The 25,030-nt window shown below is 31.3% G+C and overlaps 2 protein-coding genes across 3 annotated transcripts in view; one reads left to right on the forward strand and one right to left on the reverse strand.

Moving 5' to 3' along the window:
• Positions 1-378: 378 nt before the first annotated feature.
• Positions 379-25,030, reverse strand: part of LOC126859070 (cholesterol transporter ABCA5-like) — a 37,250-nt gene continuing 12,598 nt past the window's right edge. For both annotated transcript variants that reach the window (XM_050609976.1, XM_050609975.1), the window contains 22 exons: positions 18,389-18,562; positions 17,696-17,877; positions 16,924-17,128; positions 16,341-16,416; positions 16,107-16,260; positions 15,768-15,954; positions 15,374-15,517; positions 14,965-15,115; positions 14,675-14,748; positions 13,996-14,448; positions 13,311-13,660; positions 12,590-12,996; positions 12,047-12,304; positions 11,308-11,575; positions 10,882-11,056; positions 10,274-10,610; positions 9,713-9,987; positions 9,380-9,526; positions 8,644-9,026; positions 8,157-8,364; positions 7,543-7,882; positions 379-6,992 (listed from right to left, as the gene is read on the reverse strand). In XM_050609976.1, the coding sequence (XP_050465933.1) occupies positions 6,889-6,992; positions 7,543-7,882; positions 8,157-8,364; positions 8,644-9,026; positions 9,380-9,526; positions 9,713-9,987; positions 10,274-10,610; positions 10,882-11,056; positions 11,308-11,575; positions 12,047-12,304; positions 12,590-12,996; positions 13,311-13,660; positions 13,996-14,448; positions 14,675-14,748; positions 14,965-15,115; positions 15,374-15,517; positions 15,768-15,954; positions 16,107-16,260; positions 16,341-16,416; positions 16,924-17,128; positions 17,696-17,877; positions 18,389-18,562 (5,052 nt within the window). In that variant the 3' untranslated portion in view covers positions 379-6,888. The remainder of the gene's footprint in view (positions 6,993-7,542; positions 7,883-8,156; positions 8,365-8,643; positions 9,027-9,379; positions 9,527-9,712; positions 9,988-10,273; positions 10,611-10,881; positions 11,057-11,307; positions 11,576-12,046; positions 12,305-12,589; positions 12,997-13,310; positions 13,661-13,995; positions 14,449-14,674; positions 14,749-14,964; positions 15,116-15,373; positions 15,518-15,767; positions 15,955-16,106; positions 16,261-16,340; positions 16,417-16,923; positions 17,129-17,695; positions 17,878-18,388; positions 18,563-25,030) is intronic.
• LOC126859100 (tubulin polyglutamylase complex subunit 2) lies at positions 20,534-22,325 on the forward strand. The gene is made up of 2 exons (XM_050610057.1): positions 20,534-20,785; positions 21,766-22,325. The coding sequence occupies exons 1-2, from the start codon at positions 20,542-20,544 to the stop codon at positions 22,323-22,325; spliced, it is 804 nt and encodes a 267-aa protein (XP_050466014.1). The 5' UTR covers positions 20,534-20,541.

Consider the following 25,030-nt stretch of genomic DNA (forward strand, 5'->3'; position numbering starts at 1 on the left):
AAAAACACATAATACATATAATACGTATAAGGGTAAATGTACATTTGATGTGGATTCTCAGTTATTATTATAATTCTTGTTCGGAAAATATAAATTAAATGTAAATATATATAAGTTTTTTTAAACACCAATAGCGAAACAATTCTATTATATCAAGATTAAATAAAAAATGCAGAAAGAATGATAAATCATTCTATTTAAATGAAATATCAAATATTAATTTTTCTGATTTCACCGCATGATTTCAATTCGAACGTTTGACTCTTATTTAATTATAAATAGTGAAAGATATTTCGCATAGGATGTTTTTTTCCTTCCCGGTTAGAGGAAAATTGGAAACGGGATACGGAGAGTCACATAAATAATTGTCCAAACCAGTTAGTCGTACGAAATTCTTTCAGATTTATTCTATCTTAAGAAATTATTGTTTAAAATCCTAAGAAACAGTTCTACATAAGCTTGAAAGTATCAACGAGAAGAGCCTAGTTCGATCTAAATCAAATTTTTTTTACAAGATTACCTTCCGTGAAAACCTCCACCGGTCCTGATACGAAGACACAATGGCCACACGGTAAATATTATGGACAGGCAATTTTTTTCTGACGTGTAATATATGTATATATATCGAATAAAACTTCCAAGAGATACGCTAGGAGTAGAAGTATGTATATCTAGTGCAACTCCTGTAAGAAACAGCTGATTTGAAAAAGAAAATTGACAAGAATTCTGTTTCTCGAGGCTGTAATATATTCTAATATTTTTAAATTAATTAGGTATCGTTTACTTTTTTTTTGATATCTTTTATTTGTTCTATGAACTTTACACAACTGTTAAGTTTAACTATTCAATAAGAATATAGTTATAAATATTTTACATTTCGCATATTTAATCATATATCGTTGCATATTTTATACCATTAATTAAATTTTTTTAAATTATTTCTAATCTAACTGTTTATAATGAATGTGAAATGATAGTAATAATTTAAGAATGGAAACAAGAGAATTTTCAAACATTTTTAGTAGATCATTGATCTTCGAAGATTAATAATATAATTTTGTAGACTGAATTCCCGTCAATTTCTTTTAATCTGTCTATTTTTCGCAGGGATGTAATAATGCGGATTAATATTTAAACATAAAATTTTTTAAATCTCCAATCATGATACCTTTCTTTTCTCACAGATAAAATATTCGCACGCAAAGGCTTATTCCTCTGTTTCTTTCTCTCTGCCTTTCTCTCTTTGCACACGACTTATATTTCTGAGATGCAGTATTTGCAACGTTGAGTGAGTAATGTCTTTTAAGGCTCCTGGTCTCTCTTTATGGAAATTATGTAAATTTTTTCTTATGAAATACATAAAAATAAATTGGCATGCTATCACTCGCGTTTAATAATATATAGGTTGGTAAAATATCGAAAAAAATCTATCTTTTCGCGATTTGTGAATTAATTAATAATTGTAAAACTTGATCACATTTACCATAAAGTTATTTTTGCTTGTAATATGTATGTAGATGAAATTATACTTGCATTTATTGTTATGCAAGATAAAAAAGGATATCATGTGAAAAAATCAATTTATTTCGATGTAATTTGCGAGAAAAGAATTTAGGTTTTTCCATTTTCGACGAATCATAATATGATATAATTGCACAGAGGAAACAGGAGCCTTAAAATTTCTCGGATTAAAATACACAATTATACATAATAATAATTTATGAAGCAAAAAGTAAATCAATAAATCATGGCAATAAATTATAGTTTTATAGTATCCCGGAGCTATAATAATAACACAGTTTATGTATTTAAATAATTATGCTAATTATATAATAATAAGTCAAAGTACATGAGATATATGTGAAAAAAAACTTGGAATATTAAATAGAAAAATTAATTAGAGATAAATTGAAAAAAATAATGCCGCTCTACTCTAACTATATCTGTGGAAATATAAAAGTGAAAAATGACAATGAAAATATTGCGAAAAAAGCAGGGATTCTGCAATAAATATTTGATTCCTTATAAATTCATTATATTGTGATAGAGAGACGATCATTTAATTCGATCTTGGATACAATTTTATTCAGTTCGACTACGTTATTTGAAAAATTGGACGATAAGACGCTATCATCCCGAGTATACTTTATAAATCAATAAAAGCGGAACTCTAAAATCTCGATGAACGATATTTGTATAAAAAGCATATTACCTTTCTCTTTTTACAGAACCAAGAAAGTTTATATACATATTTCGTGGGTATGCCTTTCTTTCCAAGTTATTCTATAATGTTGAGACAATTATTAATAATGTTATATATACAAGCTACTCCATACGCATACACTAATTCACTGCATCTCCTTCCTTTTCCTTTTACAAAAAAAAAGCTGTAAATCAGCCATTTTATGAGATAGTCTGAAAAAATGCAAACTCATTTTTTTAACGAATAAAAATGTCATACAATGCAAGGCATAATGTTAAAGGTAAAACAATGAATGGAAAGCAAATATAGATTTAATCCTATCAAATTATTTGCTTGAAAAAAAATTAATTCCAAAATTTTTGAAAGGATATCGTTGAAAGAGAAAGCAGTGAAGTTTTTTAGGGTAGACTGTAAATGTATAATATTTATAACCAATATGTAAATTATTTTTCTCGAATACATCATCATATTCAAATACATATCACAAATAATTTGCTCATTTGAAGGGACTAAAATATTTTCCGATCGAGAACCGATGACCGATCGCATTTTAATTGACGCCCTTTATCATTCATTGCTTTCAATTATGTAATCGTAATTATTTTAATTTTTTCTCGTCTATATTGCTTAATGTTGATCAGTAGTTCGCGCTGATTAAAGTATGCAAAATTATCCTCGACAGAAGATCGGCTTAATTCTTTGCATTTGGACGTTATAATACAACTTAAAAAAATTCGAATAAAATTATTTAATATGATTAATTATTATCTCTTCCCTCTTTTTCTTTCTCTCATTTAACATCGTAGAATAATATTTTTATTGTATTAATTTTGCACTTATTATTTTTATGAATGATTACTATTTAAATATTGTCTTAAAAGAAAGTCATTAAAATTATTACATGTAAATATTACATATAAATCCTTTATATATACAAGCGAATTATTAAATTAGACAAAAAGAGATAAAACAGATATATATGTGTATATGTATATAATTTCTTCTTCATGATAATTAATTTTTTCTCCCATTAATTTAATTTAATTATTTATAAATTTTTTCTTGTAAGAGACAATTTTCTTTTAATAGTAATAATGGAATTATCTCGATTAACAATAAGATCGGTCGAATGCAAAGAATTAAACCTATGTTATTACCCATATATATATTAGCAATATCCTCAATCGCGACTGTTTTTCTCTTGGTGTCATTCGCTGTATCATTCGATCGATGTTTAACAGTAAAGAGTGTCCGTACGACTGTTATCATTCAAGAAAAACACATTCTAGTTGTTGCGCGCTCAAAACTATAAGCTGTATCATTCTTGCGTTTCCTCTTTAGAACTACGGCCCTTTTTAGGGAGTATTTTTTAAATATGTGTATAGAAAATGCGCAAGAGATGTTTGAGAAATAATACGAGGCTTTATACGAGATTTTTTTTTTTTTTAATGAAAAAATTGTATCGAATTTTTGTCAGAAAAAATAATACAAGAAAAGATTGCTACAGCGCTTTCTAACTCTTATTCTGCAGGCGGGATGATTATAGTTGATGTTTATCTTTTTGTTTTTGGTTTTTCCTGAATTATGTATATACGCTAAACTCAAGGCACATTAATCTTCTCGCTTATCAAAAGAGAATAAAATATCGTCTGACTTCTGATTACTCTATACATATGTATATGTCTGTAATATCGGGACATTAATTATTGAGAATGACCATCACACACAATGTCTGCTCTTTTAATTTATATAATCCTTACAAATAACTAATCTGTTATATAAATCGTTAAATTATTTTAACGTTTTTTTTTTATTTCATTCAAGTCTTGTTCTGCTTGTGCTCTCCAGAAAAAAAAATTTTTTTTAATTTTTCACAAATTACAGAAGATATACAAATATTAAATACTAAACTTACACCAATATATTAATGTTTCGTGTTTAAAAATTCAAAATGTCTATAAAACTGGAATTCCTTCATTATCTAAAAGATTAAATAATCACGATGAAAAGTACTTCTCAAACACCTCTCGTAACACTCGATGCCATTACGAGCCCAGCGAGACTCACGTTGTTATCACTTTGATAGTTCGTCTCAAAAAGCAGATAATTTGAAGTTCTGCATTATAAATTTATTTTCAATTTTCTCATCTAATATTTTATTAACATTTTATTTGCAATCTTACGTAGAAGATGTGTATTACTGTTTATAATATATATAAAAATAAACTAATAAAGACTCTTATGAATATATCATACAAAGGAGAAAAAAGATAATTAAAAGCATGATAATTTGAGCTCATATTTTACAATCAATTTACATTGACATAACTAAATAGTGATAGGCATAATCACAAAAAGCATGAAATAATGTGTTACAATTAATATACAAATAAAATCCATTAATATTCATTAGAAATTTATTTTCATTTAATAAAAAAAAAAATGCATATTTTTCTGTGTGTGTGTTTTGTATTTAATCCATTGGGATATTAAATTATTCAATTCCGTTAGAAAATTTAGATGTATTGAAAGAGCAATATGAAAGAAAAAATATTAAAAATTTTTGAATAGTTTTAACAGAGCTTTAACATATTGGAAACTTATATATTTTTGTATTAACTATTTTACGTGCAGAATACAATAGTAATCTTTCTTCGAGTAAGTTGCAAATAAAATGATAGAATTTCAGTATCATGTTTCAATAATATTTGAATGTTTATTAGATAAAGATCTTTTTCCACTGTTCGAAAGAAAAACGATGTGACCAGTTGAAAACTGAAATTTCGCGGGATATTATTTTTTCTCGAACTGTGGTCCATTGACTTGCAGTGATGCCGAGAACAACGTGAACCGTGCGCTCCAATTCCAGTGCAATATATCGATACGAGTTCTATTTTTTTATCTATAAGTTTTTAAATACAAAGTGGACTACCGGTATGTAATTTCGACACTATGCCGCGAGAATGCCACGCTCATTTCTCGCGTAAATGTCTTGTTTACGCCCGACATTTACCCTCGGACACCGAGGCTCGCAACAGCGAGAGAGCTTTTCTCTCGGACACGATGTCACGATAAGACAAAGCCAATGAGAGAAATAGAGATATCGAATAAAAATGTCATGCGTAGAATGTCGAGCGTAAAATTAAGCTTGAGATGACGCTCCATTGTCAAAATGGAGATCGTGCTCGAGCCGCGATAATTACTCCCCCTCCCCCCACGGCGTGGTACCCCACGCGAGACTATTTACAGGATAAATACATAAAATTTTGTAAGAGACAGTCTTCTTTCGCAAGAGAGACGATTTTTTTACGTATGTTCACTTGTTCCATCATAAACAGTAACGCCACCGTCAATGTTTTTTTTCTCCCGTCACTCAACTCTATCACAATGTTCTCTCAAAGCAAAACGATTTATTATTATAGCTTCCTATTTGTTCCTAACTGTTCTATCCGCGATCTTTCAATATTTCGGAACCGGAAGGCGGCCCGTCGCCTCAACATTTTTTCGAAGCACCATCTGAGGGAATAATTTCTTTCTATCATTCTTTAGCTGATTTTTCGACTGATACGTCTCGAAATACACTAAGACTAATAACAGTTCTTTTATTTTTCTAGAGTATCTCAGCAGGATAATTTGCAACAATGAGATGATTTTTCTGTCATCTTGATACCCGCGATTGTTAAATTCTCTATCGTTCTATCATGATTACAAGTCAAACTTTCATCTTAATTCTTGGTTGAAGTTTTGCCTTCTGTTGTCTAACCGCTTTTCCGTCATTTTTCTATGGAGCTGCAAGATGAGAGAGATCTGTGATTTAATACTCCTTTGAAACTCTCGCACTTTAAAACTAGTGGCTAACTGTTCCCTCATAATTTTATCGTCCTATCATCGTTTCGCCAACAGTTTGGAGTTCTACAAAGCGACTAATTACTTTAACACTCCTTCGCAGATCTAAGCTGTGATATATTAGCTATCTTTCATCATTCCTAGTTTTCTGTCATCTTAATACTGCTATTCAACGTAATGCTGAGACAGTTGGCTATCTATTCCTTCACCCTCGTTTTGTTTCGTTCTTGCATTAATGATCTAAAGTTGCAGAGTGACTTTTTTTTTAAGCACCACGCAACCATTTCCGACTAATTGTTTTTTAATTTTTCTATAATTATTTCTTTAATATTTCAGAACAATATTAAATAATTTTTCGTCATCCTAAACGCTATGATTCGGATAATTGTTCCGTTCTGTCTTTCTTCAATTTTCATCAAGTTTTGGAGCGACTTATACGTATCGACTTGACGCAACACTTTAAAATACGATTAAGATTATTGACAACTTCTCTTCTCTCATCTCATACTGTGTTTCTTCATTGACCCTCCAAGGATTTGAAGGCACGAGACGATGTGTCACATTGCTACTTCTTTGAAATATAATACTAGAACCGTTGGATAATCATTTTGTTCATCTGGACAATATCTTAGAACAAGGAGGTGCTGATGAATGTCATCACAATCACATGATTCGCTAACGAAAATAACGGAAACCGTGTTCCCAAAACTTAGCAATTAAAAACATTCGTCATTCGAGCACACTTTTTCGCGTATTCAGACGAACACTTTTGCGTACACTCATTAAAAATTCACTTCACTGATTATCATATAACAACAACACATTAGCACTATGAATTATCATTCCACGGAATTGCCCTCGTCGTAATGCGAGAACTTGAGAAATACTTGTTCCAGAGTAGTTTGACTAAAGCTATATTCTTCTATGTCCAGTTCGAGTTTGGCTGTAAGCAGAAATTTTTATAGAGTTACAGAGGTCTCTATCACAACTGATTTGCAATAAATCTGAAGCCTCAAATCTTATATCAGTCGCAATGAATTTCAAGTTATAATCGCAAATCTTTCATTTTATTAAATCTCTTTTAATCAAAGAACTTTTGATTTTGATAAAAAAGAGCAAAGATTTATAATCTATTACATTATGTAATGTGTATGTTTTTTTAAAACGCTTTTAATTATTCTATTAATTGTGAATAAAAAAATCTTCAAGTTTAAAGTTTTGCAAATTTAAAATTGCTCATATTAAGACTTAAAATTCGACTGTGATTATCAAATAATTGTCAATTGAAAAGCTTCAGATTAAAGACGTTTTAGTTGAAATATTTCCATATGAAAATCAATAAAGCTAATTTTTTTAATTTTTTAACTTCGTTAAACGTTCTTTAGGCATTTTTGAAACGTTTCTAGATTTTTTAAATTTTCTCTAGCCTCTTAGGAAGCCGATTATCAAATTTTGAAGAAACCTTTTCATCAAATCACTATATATTTTCTCACCTTTCTCCAACTGCATAAAGCACTCGGCCAGCGAGTTTACAGCGTGTTGGGGCACGGCGAAGACCACCCGATCGGCAAAGCTCTCCTCCAAAGTGGCATCGGAGAAGAGGCTGGCGACAAATTCTTTCAAGCTAGCGATCCTATCGCCGGAGGGAGTTGTTGGCGTGCAATCCCCACCCTGCAGCTTCATCTCGAGAGTATAGCCGGCACCGTAGAGATTCTTCAGGTGCTGAGTCGAACCAATGCATCTCAGCTCACCCTTCACCATTATACCGACTCTCGAACACAGCGCATCGGCTTCTTCCATAGAGTGGGTAGTTAATATGGCTCCCCTGCCACCCTGTTGACATTTAAGAAAATATCCTTCATTTAAACTTTTATTCCCCATCTTTATCAATTTTCTATATATTCTACTAATTTTAATCTTTTAATTATATTATTTATTCATATATTAATTTTATATTGCTAACTGCTATTTTCTTTTTCTTAAACCTTTCTTAAACATTTTTTAAGTCTTTTAAAAATATTTTACTTTAAAAGTGTGTCGAACGGGAGTAAGAAATAGTTTTAATTATAAAAAAAATATATATATAGTAGTACACAATGATGCTAACCTGGAAACTAGCGAGAATCGTGTCCCATAAGAATCTCTTTGATCTGGGATCCATGCCTGTACTCGGTTCGTCCATCAGAACCACTTTGGGTCCACCGACCATCGCCATCGCGAAGCTGAGTTTTCTTCTAGTCCCACCGGAACATTCTTGAGTCTGCTTGTCGGCGTGTTCGTGGATTTGTAAACCGGACAGATATAGGTCTACAATTCTGTGAACAAGTAAAATAAATTAGATAGTCATATTTATGAGTCTGTAACAAGAGAAATGTGTATGATAATCAAACGATGTTTTATATATTAGAAACATCTATATTTTAAAATTATATTTAATAGTACTATATTTTTAGATATGAGTTTTAACGCGCGCACTAAATAAAAATTTGTTCCAAATATATAATGATTAAGCTATTTATAATTCATTATTTTATATCTAAAAAGCGAATACATTTTATTAATAAGATTATATAATATGAAAAGATCCTTCTCACCTGTCGACATCGCTCCATGGAACCCCGCGAATCGCGGCGTAGCACTCAAGATGTTCTCGCACGGTAATATTTTTCCATTGAGCGTCGTGTTGAGGACAATAGCCCATCTGACGGAAAGCATCCGCCATGTGGGTGTTGATATTATGACCGCCGATCTGTACCCTGCCCCTCGTCGCCGCTTCCTCGGCAATGATGATCTTCATGGTCGTGGTTTTGCCAGCGCCGTTGTGGCCTAGCAGGCCCAAAACCTCACCCGGTTCCACCATCAGTGAGAGATTTCGCACGGCGACTTTTCGTTGCTTTTGCACAACCTCCTCCTCACGCTTCAAGCAGCAACTACAGGATGATACTGCCTCTCGTTGACAGTATTCTTTTCGCAGGTTCTATATTTGTGTATTTTATAGCGTAAAATAACAAATAAATATTTGCTCTAAATTAAAATAAAAATAATTAAAGTAATTAAAGTAAGAGTTTTGTCAAAAGATAATATTATTTGGATACAGATAGAGATATAATCTGAATATTTTAACGTGATGTTTTAAAAGTCAAAATGATAAATTAAACAATCAAAGTTGTCAAATTCTGATTGAAATATAAATATATAATTATTGGACTATCATCGATATAACTATATTGTTTAAACGAAATTTTATCTGCTTTACAAAATTTGCTATTGACAATCTGAGTCGCTATTCATATATTATAGTAGACAATAATTTGATTTATATTAATTTACCTGTACCAATACTACAGGCGGCTCTTGAACGGCCGATGATGTAATAAGATTGAAAACCTTCTGCCGCTCGTTTTTCACATCTGCATCTTCGTGTTCACCGATGTCAGGGTTTTCCATTATTTCTTCACCAATGGAGCCACCATTACGCTACAAAATAATAACGTCTTATTTCCATATAATTATAGAAATATCAAAAATATTTTAAACAATTTTTTAAAATATATTTTTCAAGATTTATTGTTAAGTCAATTGTCATTCATTCCAATAATTTGATTTATACTTAAAATTAAGATTAAGAACAAAAAATGTAGAGAGAGGTAAAATTGTGCTAACTAAAAAATATTTGAAGAATTCGCTGATATTGCCGCCGCTCTTCTTAATGTCCAATAGAAGCAGGACGAAAAACCAGAGCGGGATATGCAACAGCACGCCGAAAGCCATCAATATGATCTCCGTGGTGAGATAATCCGACATGGTAAGATGTTGGCAGGCGGCATTGATAGAGCACATCAGGTAAACGCGATCCACATAATATACTGCTGCATACGGCACATACATAGCATTCAACAGTGAGAAGACCACGTGCAACGCGAAAGCTGCTGTCCCACCTTGACAACGGATAATATAATGTGATAAATAATTTTATAATTTTCATGTTACTCTTGGTAAATACATCAAGTAGATAATTAAATAAAATAATTAAAATTTGCAAAAAAATTTAATTATTTGAAAAATATATGAATAATTTTATAGAATCATGACACATCGCAAATTGGAATTTAAAGTCAAAAGTTTGTAAAGATTTATAAAGATTGCTTAAATTTAAATGTATGTATCTATGAATGTCTAATATGTGTATGTGTGTAGTCATCTAGTATCTTAATTATAATTTACCGACTCCCAACATATCAAGGATCATGACGAGAAGGAATGGTATCAGCCCGAAGAAAGTCGCGATATTCGGCAAAATGCTTTGCGCAGAATCCATCTTATCAAAGATATAGCTGAGGCAAGTCGAAAAGAGAATAGAAGACGGGCAGTAGAGCATGAGAAGGGTGCCGAGGGTGATAATCGCCGGCAACTCCTGTAGTGAAGGCACATCAAAAAGGAATATGATGCCGAGGATACACAGACAGATGAAACTCATCAGGCCAACCAGGACGATAAAATAGCTCAGGAAGTACATAGGAAACGACAGGCCGTTCACACGAAGTTGGTTCTTCGCTTTGATCTAAAAGATTTAAACAATTTATTAAGCCAATGTATTACGTAACATCTCCCGAAAAAATCGCAACATATTTGATGCATATATTTTATATTTTTCGTTTAAATTCAAATAAGTTAATAGATTCAACTTTTGATAAAATATTTAGTGGTAAAAAAAAAATATTGAATATGAAGAGTTTTAATTCATCAAATAATCTATATATGAGACAGAAAAATAATAATTAAGATATTTTATATAACAATGTAAAATCAGAATTTTAAGACGAAACGCTTACCTCGCGATCGTAAACCATATCCACTGCTAGAGTTATCGGCAATAACACGAAGTCCATACCGATAAAGAGAGCACAACTGGCCGTGCCGATGTTGAACTCTTGGGGTTGCGACGTTTGCTGGAAGGGATGCGTTTTGACTTCGATCCGCGTAGGATCGTTCTTGTCTGAGATCAAACTAAATAAAAATTTATAGTTTGTAAAAGTACTAATCAATTTAAAATTTAATTTCAACAAATTTGCTTTCTCTAAACTATGCAAATATATTGGCTATTGCCAAGTAATTGTTAATTTACAATATCATTTTTTTGTCATTATATATTGTCCAAAATTCTTCCATAAAAGAATCTAATATTTTCAGTATCTTATTAAAAAGAATTTGCGTTTTAAATATCTTGAAATTGCTCAATTTTCTTTATTCACTCTTACCTATAATAAGTATTTGAGAGAATGTTTATCAAGATCGGAAGGGAATGTTGCATCGTATCATTGTAGATGACAGTCATGTTGAATCGTGGCAGATTATAATCATTAATATTGAAGGCAGCTATATGCGGCGCAATGTTCAATAAATTTGCAAAATCACCCTCGTATTCTTCGATATGCTTGGCGTTATGAGCTACACTGTCCATCAACTCGGTAATGTCATGGTCGGTGTTATTTATGTAGAGAATCTTGGTTTCTTCGCCGTATGTCTCTGCAAGAAGATAAATTTAATTCATAAGTAACAATGACTCATCGTATTATTAATTTAAAAAGAATATGATTTGTGTTTCGTAAAAATTATAAACTTTCTTATACATGTTTCCTTCATCTTTCATAAATTCGCAAAAAATATTTGAACTTTGACAAGAAAATGGTCCTTTATTCTAAGTTTTACATAATCTCAAAATATATTATGTGCTACTTATTTCATCCGTATTTGCGAATTTATAGATATCTATTTAAACACATAAACGTTCTTTTATATTTCTACAAAAGTCGCAAAAATTCACTCTGTAATTAAGACAATTGATCGATTTACAAAAGATATTTTAAAAGCTGATATATTTTAAGAAGTATATATATATGAAATGTGCAACGTTAGTTTCTAAAGTAAATTGAGTGTGCAGATAAAAAAATGAGTCAAGCGATCACCTCCTACCTTGCATAAGATGCAACCACTTACGGCTATTAAGTTTCAACGACTGCATTTTGATGTCGACAGTCTGGATACTATGCAGATAGAGACCAAGCACTATCAGAGCTAGCGGCATGAGGATCGTAAAGTACAATAACTGGATATTCCTGAGGAGCCTGAGCACTCTTAGACGTAGCATGGCGTAGAGAGTCTGAAGGAAGTTAGGCCGGATCTTGATAGGATCTAGGCCGAGACCGAGCACAGGCGGATTTCGATCGTTATGGACGCCGTCTGGCAAATCGCTCACTGATTCAATAATATTACATTGTTGACTGATGGTGAAATAATATTATTAAATAATTCAGTTAATATCATTTAATATCATTTAATATTTAATATATATTATTATTATATTCTATTATAAAATATTAATATTTAATACTAATTAATACTTAAATATTTAATAAAAATTAATGTCAATTGATAATTAAATATGTATATAAATAATAATTGTGAGTTTAATTCCTTAGATGCAGAAGATAGAATTATTCGTTTGCAGGAATTTTAAGGAAAAACATAATAAAAAAATACCTTTTCCTTGACTGTCACCTTGAACGGTTACTCCCTCGTTCTGCAAACTCTGATAAGACGTACTCTTGGACTGCAACGAGAGCGATCGACTAAGCGCTCGATTGCGCACCATCTTTTTCGATAGATTATCCATCGTGCATTCGGTCTCCTCGTCTTTCTCCAAATGCAGAAACACCTCTTCCAAAGTAGTCATCGACACACCGTAACTACTGATGCCGAGTCTGCTTGAGCGGGTCTGGATCTCATGCTCGATGGCAGTAAACAGTGAAGCAAAGTTCTCCACAGAATTGTGCGGTAGAATGAAGCTCAATTCTCGACCGTGACGTCTCGCCTTCTCCGCTTTACTCACGTGCGACATCACTAATCGGTTGATAGCATGTTCCCTTGCATTACCCTCTAAGACTAAACTGTAATTTTAATAAAGTAATATTCATTAAATCGCGTCGATTTTATCTTATTCTTGATATAAAATAAACTTCACAACTTTTCTTCCAGTGAAGTAAAACCAAGCAACATAATAAAAGTCTCATGTTTTTTGATATGTCGTTTTTTTTAATTAAAAGATTGAATTATTTAGTTTTATTAAATCACAGTTAAAGTAAATAGACGAAATAAGAAAATCTTTCTACAAAACATAATTCTTACTTCAAAATAATAGAATTTAAATTGCATAGAATTGAATGTTTCTGCAATGTAACGAAAAATTGCTAGCTTTTCTTACGTTAAGTGATATCCAATGCCAAACTTGTTCTTCAGGAACAGGGAGCTGCCGCAGCATCGGAGTTTTCCCTTGCTGATTACTGCTTTTCTATCTGCAAGAATATCCGCCTCATCCATGAAGTGAGTCGTCAGCAGAATCACCTTTCCATGTCGTCTCGATTGCAGAAAAGACCACATCTGTCTCCGCGAATAAGGATCCACTCCGGCGGTAGGCTCGTCCAGAATAATAATTTTAGGATCGCCGATGATGGCGATTCCCACTGATAGCTTCCTCTTTTGTCCACCGCTTAGATATTTCGCGAAAGTGTCCGCTTTCTCGACTAAATCGATATCTTTCAGGGTTTTCTTCACCTGACAATCAAATCAATATTTTAATTTATTTATTGCGTTGCCTATCAAAATTTTAAAATTTCAAACCGAATATGCGATACATTATTAATATTAACATTATAATTTCTTGTGATATAAAATAATATTGAATAATAAAATAATTTGATATAAAATACTTAAAAAAGTACAAAATATAAACGTTCTAGTTTTTTCTTTCTTAAAAAAATTACATCTTAATTTACATTAATCTGATTTCTTAACAATGTACTTCTATATTTCTTATATGCATATTAGCCGAGTTATTCATATGGTCATCTTTAAATAATGTTGTTTAAAAAAAAAGCGAACAATCATACCTCGTGTTGTATCATCGAGCGTGGAATGCCGCGCACGGCGGCGAAGAATTCGAGATGCTCGCGTGGTGTCAGCAGATCGAAAAGAATATCGTGTTGCGGACAGACACCCGTCATGCTGCGTATCGCCCGCATGTCGTTGGAATCGCGCACATCATATCCGAATATAAGAGCCGTGCCGGCTGTAGGTGCGGTAAGACCCGTAAGAATGTTGAAGAGAGTGGTTTTGCCGGCGCCATTATGTCCGAGGATGGCGGTAATCTGACCCTCGTAAATAGTAAGATTGATGCCATTCACAGCTTTGGTTTCCGCGCGTCTACACTTGTGATAAGATTTGTAGAGATCGGCTATTCTGATCGCCTCACGGCCTTTCATTTCTCGCACTACCGGCTCCACGTCGCGATTCGTCTCCTCGCCCGGGATAAAAGAATTCGACTCGCCGTTCGATGATGGCACCTGCAAATAAATGTATAAAAACGATGGCCATATTTGATTCAATCACCAATTTCCTCGATTATTGCAAGAAAAGAAAAAAAATAATGCAATCCAAGGAAAAATTTTTTTAAATGTCTTCTAGATGTTTTCATCAAGATTTTCGAACTTTTGCAATAATTATTTTAAACATTATTTTAATAATTTTATATAAGAAAATACAAAAATATCAAAAATGTAATTTATTTACCCTTTGAACCTTTCTCTGACACCAAAATCCTGGTACGAAGCAAAACCAAGGTGGCATCTTGGTTCCATACTCACCTAGAAATTAATCTTATTATTAGATTTTATATAGAGATATGTAAATATCTTCACGCGCGAATAAATCTTTTCAAAGAATATACGCAGAAATTATTAAAATGCAAAAAGTATTCTCTTATATTCTTTCAACATAAGTTGAGTATTTTTGCGCTAAATGACATTAAATTACAATAAATCGTAAAAAAATAAAAAATGATAAGATAAATGGAAACGTACTTGGTACCACAGAGTCGAGATAATAGGCCAACAAGCCATATAGGAAAATATCTAGAGTCATCATGATGAGACTGCCGCCGAAGGGTATCCCAGGGCCAGACCACAGATTATCAAAATTTACTCCCTGACCTTGCAAATCCAATACCAGAGCCTGCACAACACAATGCGGAGCTTTTTGAGATACACGATATATATTAAAAGTCCATATTGAGCTACAAAAGCACATTTGTTGTTAAATTTATTGTTAAATTATTTATATATAAATAATAAATTATAAAATATTTTGTAATATAATATAATACAACTTATTTAATTTTTTCAAAATTATAAAATTTCGTATTATTTTGAGATTACATGTCAAAACTTTGTGATGAAATAAATTATTATCGCAAAGTACTTCGAAGCTTACTTTGTCCATGGCTAAAGCGACTCCCGTTGGGCTAAGTAGAGAGACCAACCAGAAAGAGATCGAGCTGGAATCATCTACAAATACTTGAATGAAGTACATTAAACTCAGCATTGTGACAGCAAAGTTGCCCAAGACACCAGCCGTCTAAAACAAAGAAAAAGATATTCTTATCATTTATATGTATATTATATTTTTTTATTATGAGTAATAGATATTTATTGCTAATAATACATAATTATACATAATTATTGCTAATAATACATAATTATACATAATTATTGCTAATAATTATATATCTATTATATATAAAACTTTTAAACATATTTATACAATTTAATTAAAATGCAATTTGATTAAAATAAAGAAAACTGTGCGTGCGTTAAAAATTACTTACACGGGATTTATCAAAGAACGGCGTGATCATGAAGGCAAACATGATTACGGAGAAACTGTATAGCACCACCAGAAGAAATATCGGCAGGAAATGTGTGTGTTGAAACATTTGCAGGGTGAAAAGCAATATCACTCCGACGGCGGAGAGCAAAAAAACGAAGATGCTATAGATGATAAACCATGACAACCTAGGAAGGAAAGAGATAGAACATAAATTTTTAAGTTCAATAAAAAATAATTAATTAATTTAATTAATTAATTTTTATCAGAATCACTCATTATATCAGAATTGAAAATTAAAATATCTATCGGTATTGTTTGCAGATATTTACAATCTTACCAAAACACGGAATCATTTAGGCCCATGATTTTCATTCCCTCCTTTATCTTATTCTCCTTCTCGCCGACTATCAAAATCAGAAGATAAGTGATGAATTGCGATAGCGCTAAGACCATGTAGAGAGGAATAACAACTCTGAAGGCTAGCATCCAATCTAAAGAAATATCGTTGACACATAAAACGTTTCGCACATAATACATAAATGAATAAAGATTTTTTGGAAAGATTGCTTACCAGCAGTAAAAGCTTCCTTGGGAAACATCTCGAGTTTAATATCCGGTACAGTCACGTCCAAATTTCCCGTGTCCAACTACAAAAAAATAACATCAGTGTATCAACATATATATATATATATATATATATATATATATATATATATATTTATTTATTTATTTATTTTATCTTCTTATTCGGCGAAAAATGTATAACAAATAAATATATAGAACAATAATAGCAATATATAAAACATTTGCAGTCAAATTTCCAGTTCAAAATAATAATCAAAATAATAAGAGTTTTAATTGGAGATTTGAGTGCAAATAACGATATATACCAAGATTTAAAATTCCGATATAATCTTTATATATTTATATTCATGCTAAAGATGGATCAAAAAACCGTCCAAAACGTACATCTTTAATAAAATTTAGCAATAATAAGTTTGCGCACCGATACTTGCCTCTTATCTGTCAGTTTTCCTTAAATATATATAATTGATAGATATTTACTAAGTTTCAAAATGAAAAAGAAAAGGATTCTACTCTTTATCCGATACTTTGTTTTATTGGATGAAAAAGAAAAAAAGGAAAAAGCTCACTCTTATTTTTGTGATATCCATTATCATCTGTAGACCTAAGAAGCCGGAATGTAAGTAATTATTGACGGGACAGGATCCACCGGTCTCTATCGACAAAATGCCACCCATCCAGTGGCTTGTGTCTTTTCGACAGGTAACCGGAGCAGAATACAATTCTGTTGGCGAAGGCGGCGAGGTGTACGAAGGATTCGTTCTAATTTCATATCTGAGCAATATAAAAAGAGTTATATATTAATAAGAGATGCTGATCCTTATATCATATTGAAGATTAGAATTAAAATAGAAAAGTTTCTGATTTTATTTGCGTTTAATCTGGAAACTCTGTAATATCTGTAGCAATTTTTAGCTAACTTCTGTCAATTTCTGTCAATTCTATGGCAATTTTTAGTTTGAAATGTGCGGTAAAATATTAAGGTCTTTGTGAAATAAATACAAAAATGTTTATTAAAAATCGATTGCATCTATTATCAAACTTAAATCCAAAACTACTTTTTCTTTACATTGTCAAAAATTAACCCAGAAAAAGTTTAAATTCTGCAGAGACAATTTTCAATATCTTCCTTCATATATTATTTATTATTAAAATCTTTGACATATTTATTTCTACAAATTATTGATACAAAAAAATATTTGATATGAAGTGAGAAATAAAAATTTTCCTTACTATAGAAAGTTTTTATTTTTATCATGCATCCCTATGCATTTTTTTTCTTAAGGAAAGAATCACGTACCTGTTTTAAATTTATGCTTAATGATGTAAAAGTTATCTTACATGAGACGCTGTGATATCGGTTGAGAATCCTCGAAGATAACTGCCAAGGGTACGCTGTAAGGATCTCTCCAATATGCTGCCTGCAGATCGTCTTTCGTGTCGAACACCATGAAGTTTAAGGGAAGCTTATCGGGATAATCCCACATAGAGAGCCAGAGGGTGTTCATGGAGCTTAAAAAGCTCTAAGAAAATACATTGTTAGCTTCGTATCGTGCGAAATTTCGCAATATTCGACAGAGAGATCACCTTGAAATAGTTTATGCGGAATAAAATTATATATACAATATTATAAAAAATAAATATAATGAGAAAAATTATAATTTATAATAATTTCAAAAAATCAATGCTTTTCAGAAAAAAATATTGTCGTAATTTAACGTTAAAATAAAATCAAAATTTTGTACTTTTGTGTGAAGAAAAGTAAAATTCTGGCTTTTTAAACGCGTGGATTTAATTTTTTTTAACTTTTGCAAGATTGTATTTGACAGAGAAAAGATTATTTGAATAAATAAATTAATTTAATGGAAAATATTGAAACAAGATAAAATAATTCAATGTTTTTATTCTTAGATATTTAAAGTATTTTTCATATAATAATTAAAAAACAAAAACATTTGCATGAGATGCATGCTAATTAGACATTTTAATATTTTAACACTGAATTGGCAGTGATTTTCAAAAGCTAATACTCACAAGGGTTTCCGTAGAATTGGGTACCACGGCAATCGTGTTATTTTGGTGGCCGTTGAATAATTTGAATACATCTCCTTCATGTCTTTGCGTCGTCATCGCGGGATAATTTGGGTTCGGTATCAGGACCTTCACCACAATCAAGATCCCAAGAGTGTACAGGGGTAGAAAGATCTCCTGTGGGCAATCAAGCGATACTGATTTTGAATCGGATAAATGCGCCCTTTATATGGCGTGTCTTGTGGAATCGTTAAGAGTCAGTTCCTCGTTCGTAAGTAATAATTGGATAGCTTTTTTTGATCAAAGAAATCAAGCACTTTCATGTCCAAATTAAAAAAAAAAAAGGAAAAAGCATCTGAATTTCTTTCTAAAAGAAAGAGAGAAAAAATTTAGTAATATATTAATAATTTTAAGCTGTAAGAATATTTATATTCATTTAAATTTTGAAAATTAGTTGGTAGAGAAAAAGATAAAGATTGCGGCAAGATAAAAAATGTAAAATCGAGAAAGATCTTTTATTCTTTAGAAAGCTTATTTCACGAATGTGGCCGTGTAATTACACGGCTTGTACTAAATGAATAAAAGATCTCTCATATTTTTTGCAGTTAATATCCTCAGTATGTAGGAGTTAGGGTGGTTTCCCTCTATTTCCCATTGTGCCCCTAAAAACGTAACGCGTAAATTCTGCATGGTAAGAAATCCCCCGCATATGTGCGTGCGTGCGTGTCCCGTAATTATTCGAGGTTCCGTTCGTGCACCTGCCGTCTGACCGTCTGTTCGCAACACGATACCAAACAATATTCTCTATTTCGATCGCGTATATTTCTTTCTTCTGATAAACTGACGATCTCGTGACAAGAATTTTTCAATATAAGTAATAAAATAAAGCTTTAATAGAACAATTTTAATAATTTAAATCTGCGAATGTGACGAGATTCTCTAAATTGCAATTCTAGGACATAGGACATCCTAAGAACCATCGTCATTTTGTTGCGTAAATTTTTTTTTTCAGCCAATTTGTAAATTTATATTTTTTTTAATAAAAAAATATCAAGATATAATTATAATTTTATTAAATAAAAATTAATTGAAAATTGCAAGGATTGAAAAAAATTTTATACTTTCTCAATAATTTTAATTTATTAGGAATTGAATCATAGCTTTTAATAAATTTTGTATCAATAGTATTTGATACTCAATTGTTACAATATAATATTGAAAATTGAAAGATTGTGCAAAGAATAGTCAGTTCAATTTTTCTTACAAAAAAAGTTAGAAAGCTTCGAGAAAGACTCAAATTAATCATCATAAATAAAGAAGCAGAAGATAGTAAGACATCCCCGTACTTTGTTCGGCAATATTGGTGGCTTCGAGATTGCGTCGTCATGGCGATCAACAAAAGGAAGGAACGCGGTGATTGCTAGAACGTTAGAAGACAGAAACCTTTTTTACATTGTCACGGTCGAATAGTACGTGTGGTGCAAAAATTTGCGTTTTTCCTACCCGGAGGTATCAACACGACGATTACGTAAAACGGATCGATGTAATACCAGTTACGAAAGCATCGTAATATCCAATTAGCGAGCGGGCTTTATATCTCTTCTGTGCAAAGAATGATCGCAAACGGAACAAGATAAAAATACATATGGTAATTGCTTCCATCTGTGCACGACTTAATTCGCCATTCATTTGTTATGTGTTTTAATTTTAATTCATTACAGATGAAAAAAGATTATATAAGAAATTGAGAAAAAAAAAGAAATTATAAAAGTATCGAAAGAGATTATAAAACAATAAAAAATAAAAAGATAAAAAAATGAGTTATATAAGAATAAAATATACATATAATCTACTTATAATATGTTTTCTAAAGTATATATACATTGGAATTATAATTTATGAAATGTTGCTACCAATACAGTAATCTTTGTAATATACTTTTTGTCTTTCTTTTTGTCTGCCTCCTTTAATATGTGACTAATTGTTTCCAAAAATAAATAAATTATAAAAAGATCAAAACACAGTACATATTTTAAACACAAGATATATATTACAATAAATATATTTTAAAATTAAATTTCTTATCTCTTAAAGAGAAAATAAATTTAAAAGTAATTTAATATTTGTAAAAGGCGGAGGGCAAAGATCTCGAGACTATGTCATTCTTCGTGGACATTGTCACCGAAGATTCGTTCTACGAGAATCTGACTCTCGGTGTGGTCAAGGTTCTCGAAAACTCCCCGTGCGTGAGAAACGTGCGAATCGAGAGACGAAACGGCTGCGAATCTGGGACCATCAACAGCTGGGAGCAACGCCATTGCTGCGCGCTCCCTGAAGACGTTCGGAATTTCTATACTTCCATCGATGGCTTTTTGCTGCAGTGGAATCTCGAGATAGCAGGTAACTTCGTAACTATTTTAATCACGCGCTCCCGAATCAACGCATCCAACCTCAATTAATCTTTCTTATCGTTCTTCTTTATTTATTTCCTTCACAATATCCAAAACTATACCGTATAATTTTATATTCTATATTTTATATGTAAATTTGTCTTTATTCATTATATTTATATCCTATATTTTTTGTAAAATTATTAAAATAATTTTAATTTAATTTTATAAATCTATAATAAATTTTTTTATCGTAAAATGCACATCTCTTTTTTATAAATTTAGTATAATTTTTAATTTCAAATTTTTTTATTTAATTGATGTTTAATTTATTAATGTATCCTGCGTTATGATTTCACTTATGTAACACAACTATTATTCTTAAATACAACAATAAATAAAAGAGAATTAGCTGTCTGTTATTTTGTTACTATATATCTCTTATAACAACAGAGCTGTTATGTTTTTTTATTTTTCTTCAAAATTCTTAATAGTAATTATCTTATAAGTATAATTGTTATAATATACATATTGTAAATAAAAGAATATGATGTAACCGTAGCATAAATATAAAAATCAAATAGATAAAAAGGACCGTGTGATAAAAATCGTTCATTCTAATCACTGAAATCATTATTCGTTGATTTCTTAAAAAGCTTGCGTGCCACGGACTTTTTTGTGACATTTGTCAACAACTCTAAATCTATGAAAGAATTTTTCAATCTACAAGCAAAGAAGCAAGTCAAAATATATCATCCAACGTAATTATGACTCAGTAAATAATCCAAATGAGAGATAATAATAGACAGCATAGCCTACATTGAGAAAACATTACAGAACCATCTAAAAAAAGCTTCTGATGTCTCAATGTTCTTTATACATCATCTTCGAAATTTTTTGTTATTTGTTAACAGAATTAAAAAAAGTGTCAGTGCAGCTCGATAACAATTCATCGATATTAATTGAAACAACATTTTATGTCTCATATAGGTGAGGAATTCCCGATAGGTCGCATGGAGATCGGCAGTTTATCGTCACTGAAGAGATACGTCGGCAAGAATCAGCAAACGGGATCAAGCTCGGCGCAAGACTCATCGGGGATGCCAACAGGGAACGAGTCGCAGGAGGACGTCATGTTCACCGGTGATTCGCGCGATTGCAAGCTCTTCGAAATCGGACAATGCTTTCCGGGACCCGAAAATGGCAAGATCTATTTGGCGTATCGTTCCAAGCAAGAGCAAGACTCGCCGAGTATCTGGCTCCATCACGACAGTAACTGGTACCATCTAGCCGACAATTTCACCGCGTATTTTCGCATGATGTTGACCCATTTGGGTCTGCCCTTGTGGCAGTGTTGCGCGGCTGGACTGCCTTTGTATACCTGGGTGCAACAAGCATACTTTTTGGTTGGACCCCATTTGCTGCCGTCCATTGTCGAGCCCACCGAGACCGTATCTGCTTCGTTGTGGAACAACGGGCCCATCAACGTCCTCGATCCGACCATCTTCAAGGCCAAAGACGGCAAGCAGAGAAACGCTCGCAAGAAATAAACTTGCTACAATAATGACGCTTGCTGCTTTTGCAAGGAAGACAAAAGCAAAAAAAGATTTTTGCTTTAAAATCAAGTTTTTTCGTAAAAACAGTGAATTTTGGATTTTTGTAAATATTCCAACCTTCCACGATATATTGGAATATTCTTCATTCAAAGCGTTTCATCAAAGCTGATTAAGTATAGATGACTGACTTAATGTAGCATGAGTAAATAAATAATAATTGATATAATAGTATATTGTTATCTAGATATATGTTTCTCTTTCTCTCTCATTTTTTATAATTACTCAAAAGAATTTTCTCCTAAATATCAGGAGTCCATTCTATTCATCATTGTATGTATAAGCTATAAGTAAATATAAAAGTATATATAATACTTGAGAAAAAATATTTTATGAGATATTTCAAGAGATACGGTAGCTAAATATAAAAAACTAAAACGCTACCAAGTAATTTATTTGAAATCATTCTAATTTTCCTATTTTAAAAACTAATACTATAATAAAAAATCTAACAGTATCATTCTTGCACAATATTGAGACAAGCTTTTAATGGCGACTGATTCAATCAAAATTAATGCCAAGTTAATCCCGAGATCCTTTATTTATGTTATCACCAAAAATGTAACAATCTTTCGTTCATCATGATTTCAATCTCACATATGTACGCAAAAGAATTTCATTTATAAAGATTTTAAAATAAAATTTAGACTATTTCATACACATTATGTGTTATACGATATACGATAATATAAAATAAATCATTACCGCGGAAATAAAAAAATCAATTAATTATACGAGTAACAAAGAATTAATTAAGTTATAAATTGTGCTTGCCTCACGATTGCTCTGTCCATGCTTCCCTGGACTTCCTTTTCCTCCTTTGTTTATTTTTTTTACTATTCCTTCACTCGCGTAGATGCAATTAATTACGATCGCACATACTAATCATCAAATGACTGCGCACGGCACTTTACACGACACACCTGATATTAATTGCACGCGACATGTAATTATAATCTGCTCAAAATTACTTTCTTGACGACAATGGTACATTTGTCGCTAATAAATAAATAAATCTCTCTTTTTTTACATGTTTGTCATTTCATATCATAACATAAGTGCAAATTAAAATTAAAGCTGAAAAAATAGTCGCAAAATTTAATAATAGTATGTTGTCGCACTATTGACAAATTTGTATAATACTTGTACTCGTGCGATAGTTTTTGATCGAATAAATCATATTGAAAATATAACCGATATATGACGAATATTATAAATACATGATTAGACACGACTATTTTTTAATTAAATTAATTATTATTCTCATTAAAATCATGCGTAATATTTTACGTTTCAACAAATAGTCTCATTGTTTCGAAATGTCATTTATACTCTTATTTAATGTACGACTTAATCGCTAATTATAATAATAACAAGAAATGATCATTTGACATCTTCTGATATTTATCGCGATCTCATTTCACGAAATATAAAACGGCATAAGAGACTAAGACAACACCGGCCAGCTCATCGCATGACAAAAGCTCATGAATGACAATACGACTAAATGTAAACCTGTACACTTGAATCTCGCCGCGCGAATGACAACAATATGATTGACATAACAACAACGCACTATACGCAGTAAGAAACGAGTTCCGAATTTTATTATGCATAGCGCGTTGTTGTTATGTCAATCGTATTATTGTCATTCGACGAGAGTTAAACGAGCAGGCAGTAATAACAAACCGTTCCGTATCATATTATTTTGCGAAATATTATCACTACAAGAATATGCAACGCGACCATTAATTGCAATTATTACAATTAATATTAATAATTCATATAAAATAATTCATATCAAAATAAATATATCAAACATTTATTTTGACTATTTATCAAAGCATACCATTTGCGCAATTTACCTATTTTTGAATCAGGAATAATAATTATTTGTTTAATTATAAACTTCAAATATATAATCTAAATATAAAAAAGGCTACATTTTTATATACACATATTCAAACAAAAAATATTTTTCTTGCATATTTTTAAAGATTTTCTATCTCTAATAAAAAAAATCACGCTTCGTAATAAAATTATATTTATAATATTTAAAATAAGTTCTTTAGGTATTAGATTCATACACAAGCAATTTTTCAAATTTAATTAATCGTAATTAAATTTCTTAAATATTTCTTAAATATATCAATTAATTAAATTAAAATTATTCTCTTCTCTTGTCGCGTATAAAATATTTTATCTTTTTAATCGCGCATTAGTCTTATTCTAAATATGAAACATTTTCATACGGCAAAGGCGTGGCAATAATAGTGCAAAAAGAGCGCGAAAAATTCAACGAGATATATAGAGAAGTATCTTCTCTGTCTTCTTCACGATCCACCCTTTGGCCCAGTTGGCATTACGACTAAACGCAAAAACGCCCAATTGGCAACGTAATTGGCGAACGCAATCTGCGGCAAGTCGCAGTCATGCTGTCGCCGTTCTCGCAAATTCTTCATGTCTATCTTTTCTTTCTATCGTCCTTCTATCTTCTATCGTTTAACTTTCATCATTTTTTCATAACAACGTGCAATTTTTACGAATACGAAGCTAGTTATCCCCGTCAAAAATTTTGATATCTAATTACAAAGTTATTTTATCTTTAATAGATTCTTAAAATAATATTTTCATATAACACT

The sequence above is a fragment of the Cataglyphis hispanica genome, chromosome 2 (genome assembly GCF_021464435.1).
Source record: "Cataglyphis hispanica isolate Lineage 1 chromosome 2, ULB_Chis1_1.0, whole genome shotgun sequence".
NCBI lineage: Eukaryota > Metazoa > Arthropoda > Insecta > Hymenoptera > Formicidae > Cataglyphis > Cataglyphis hispanica.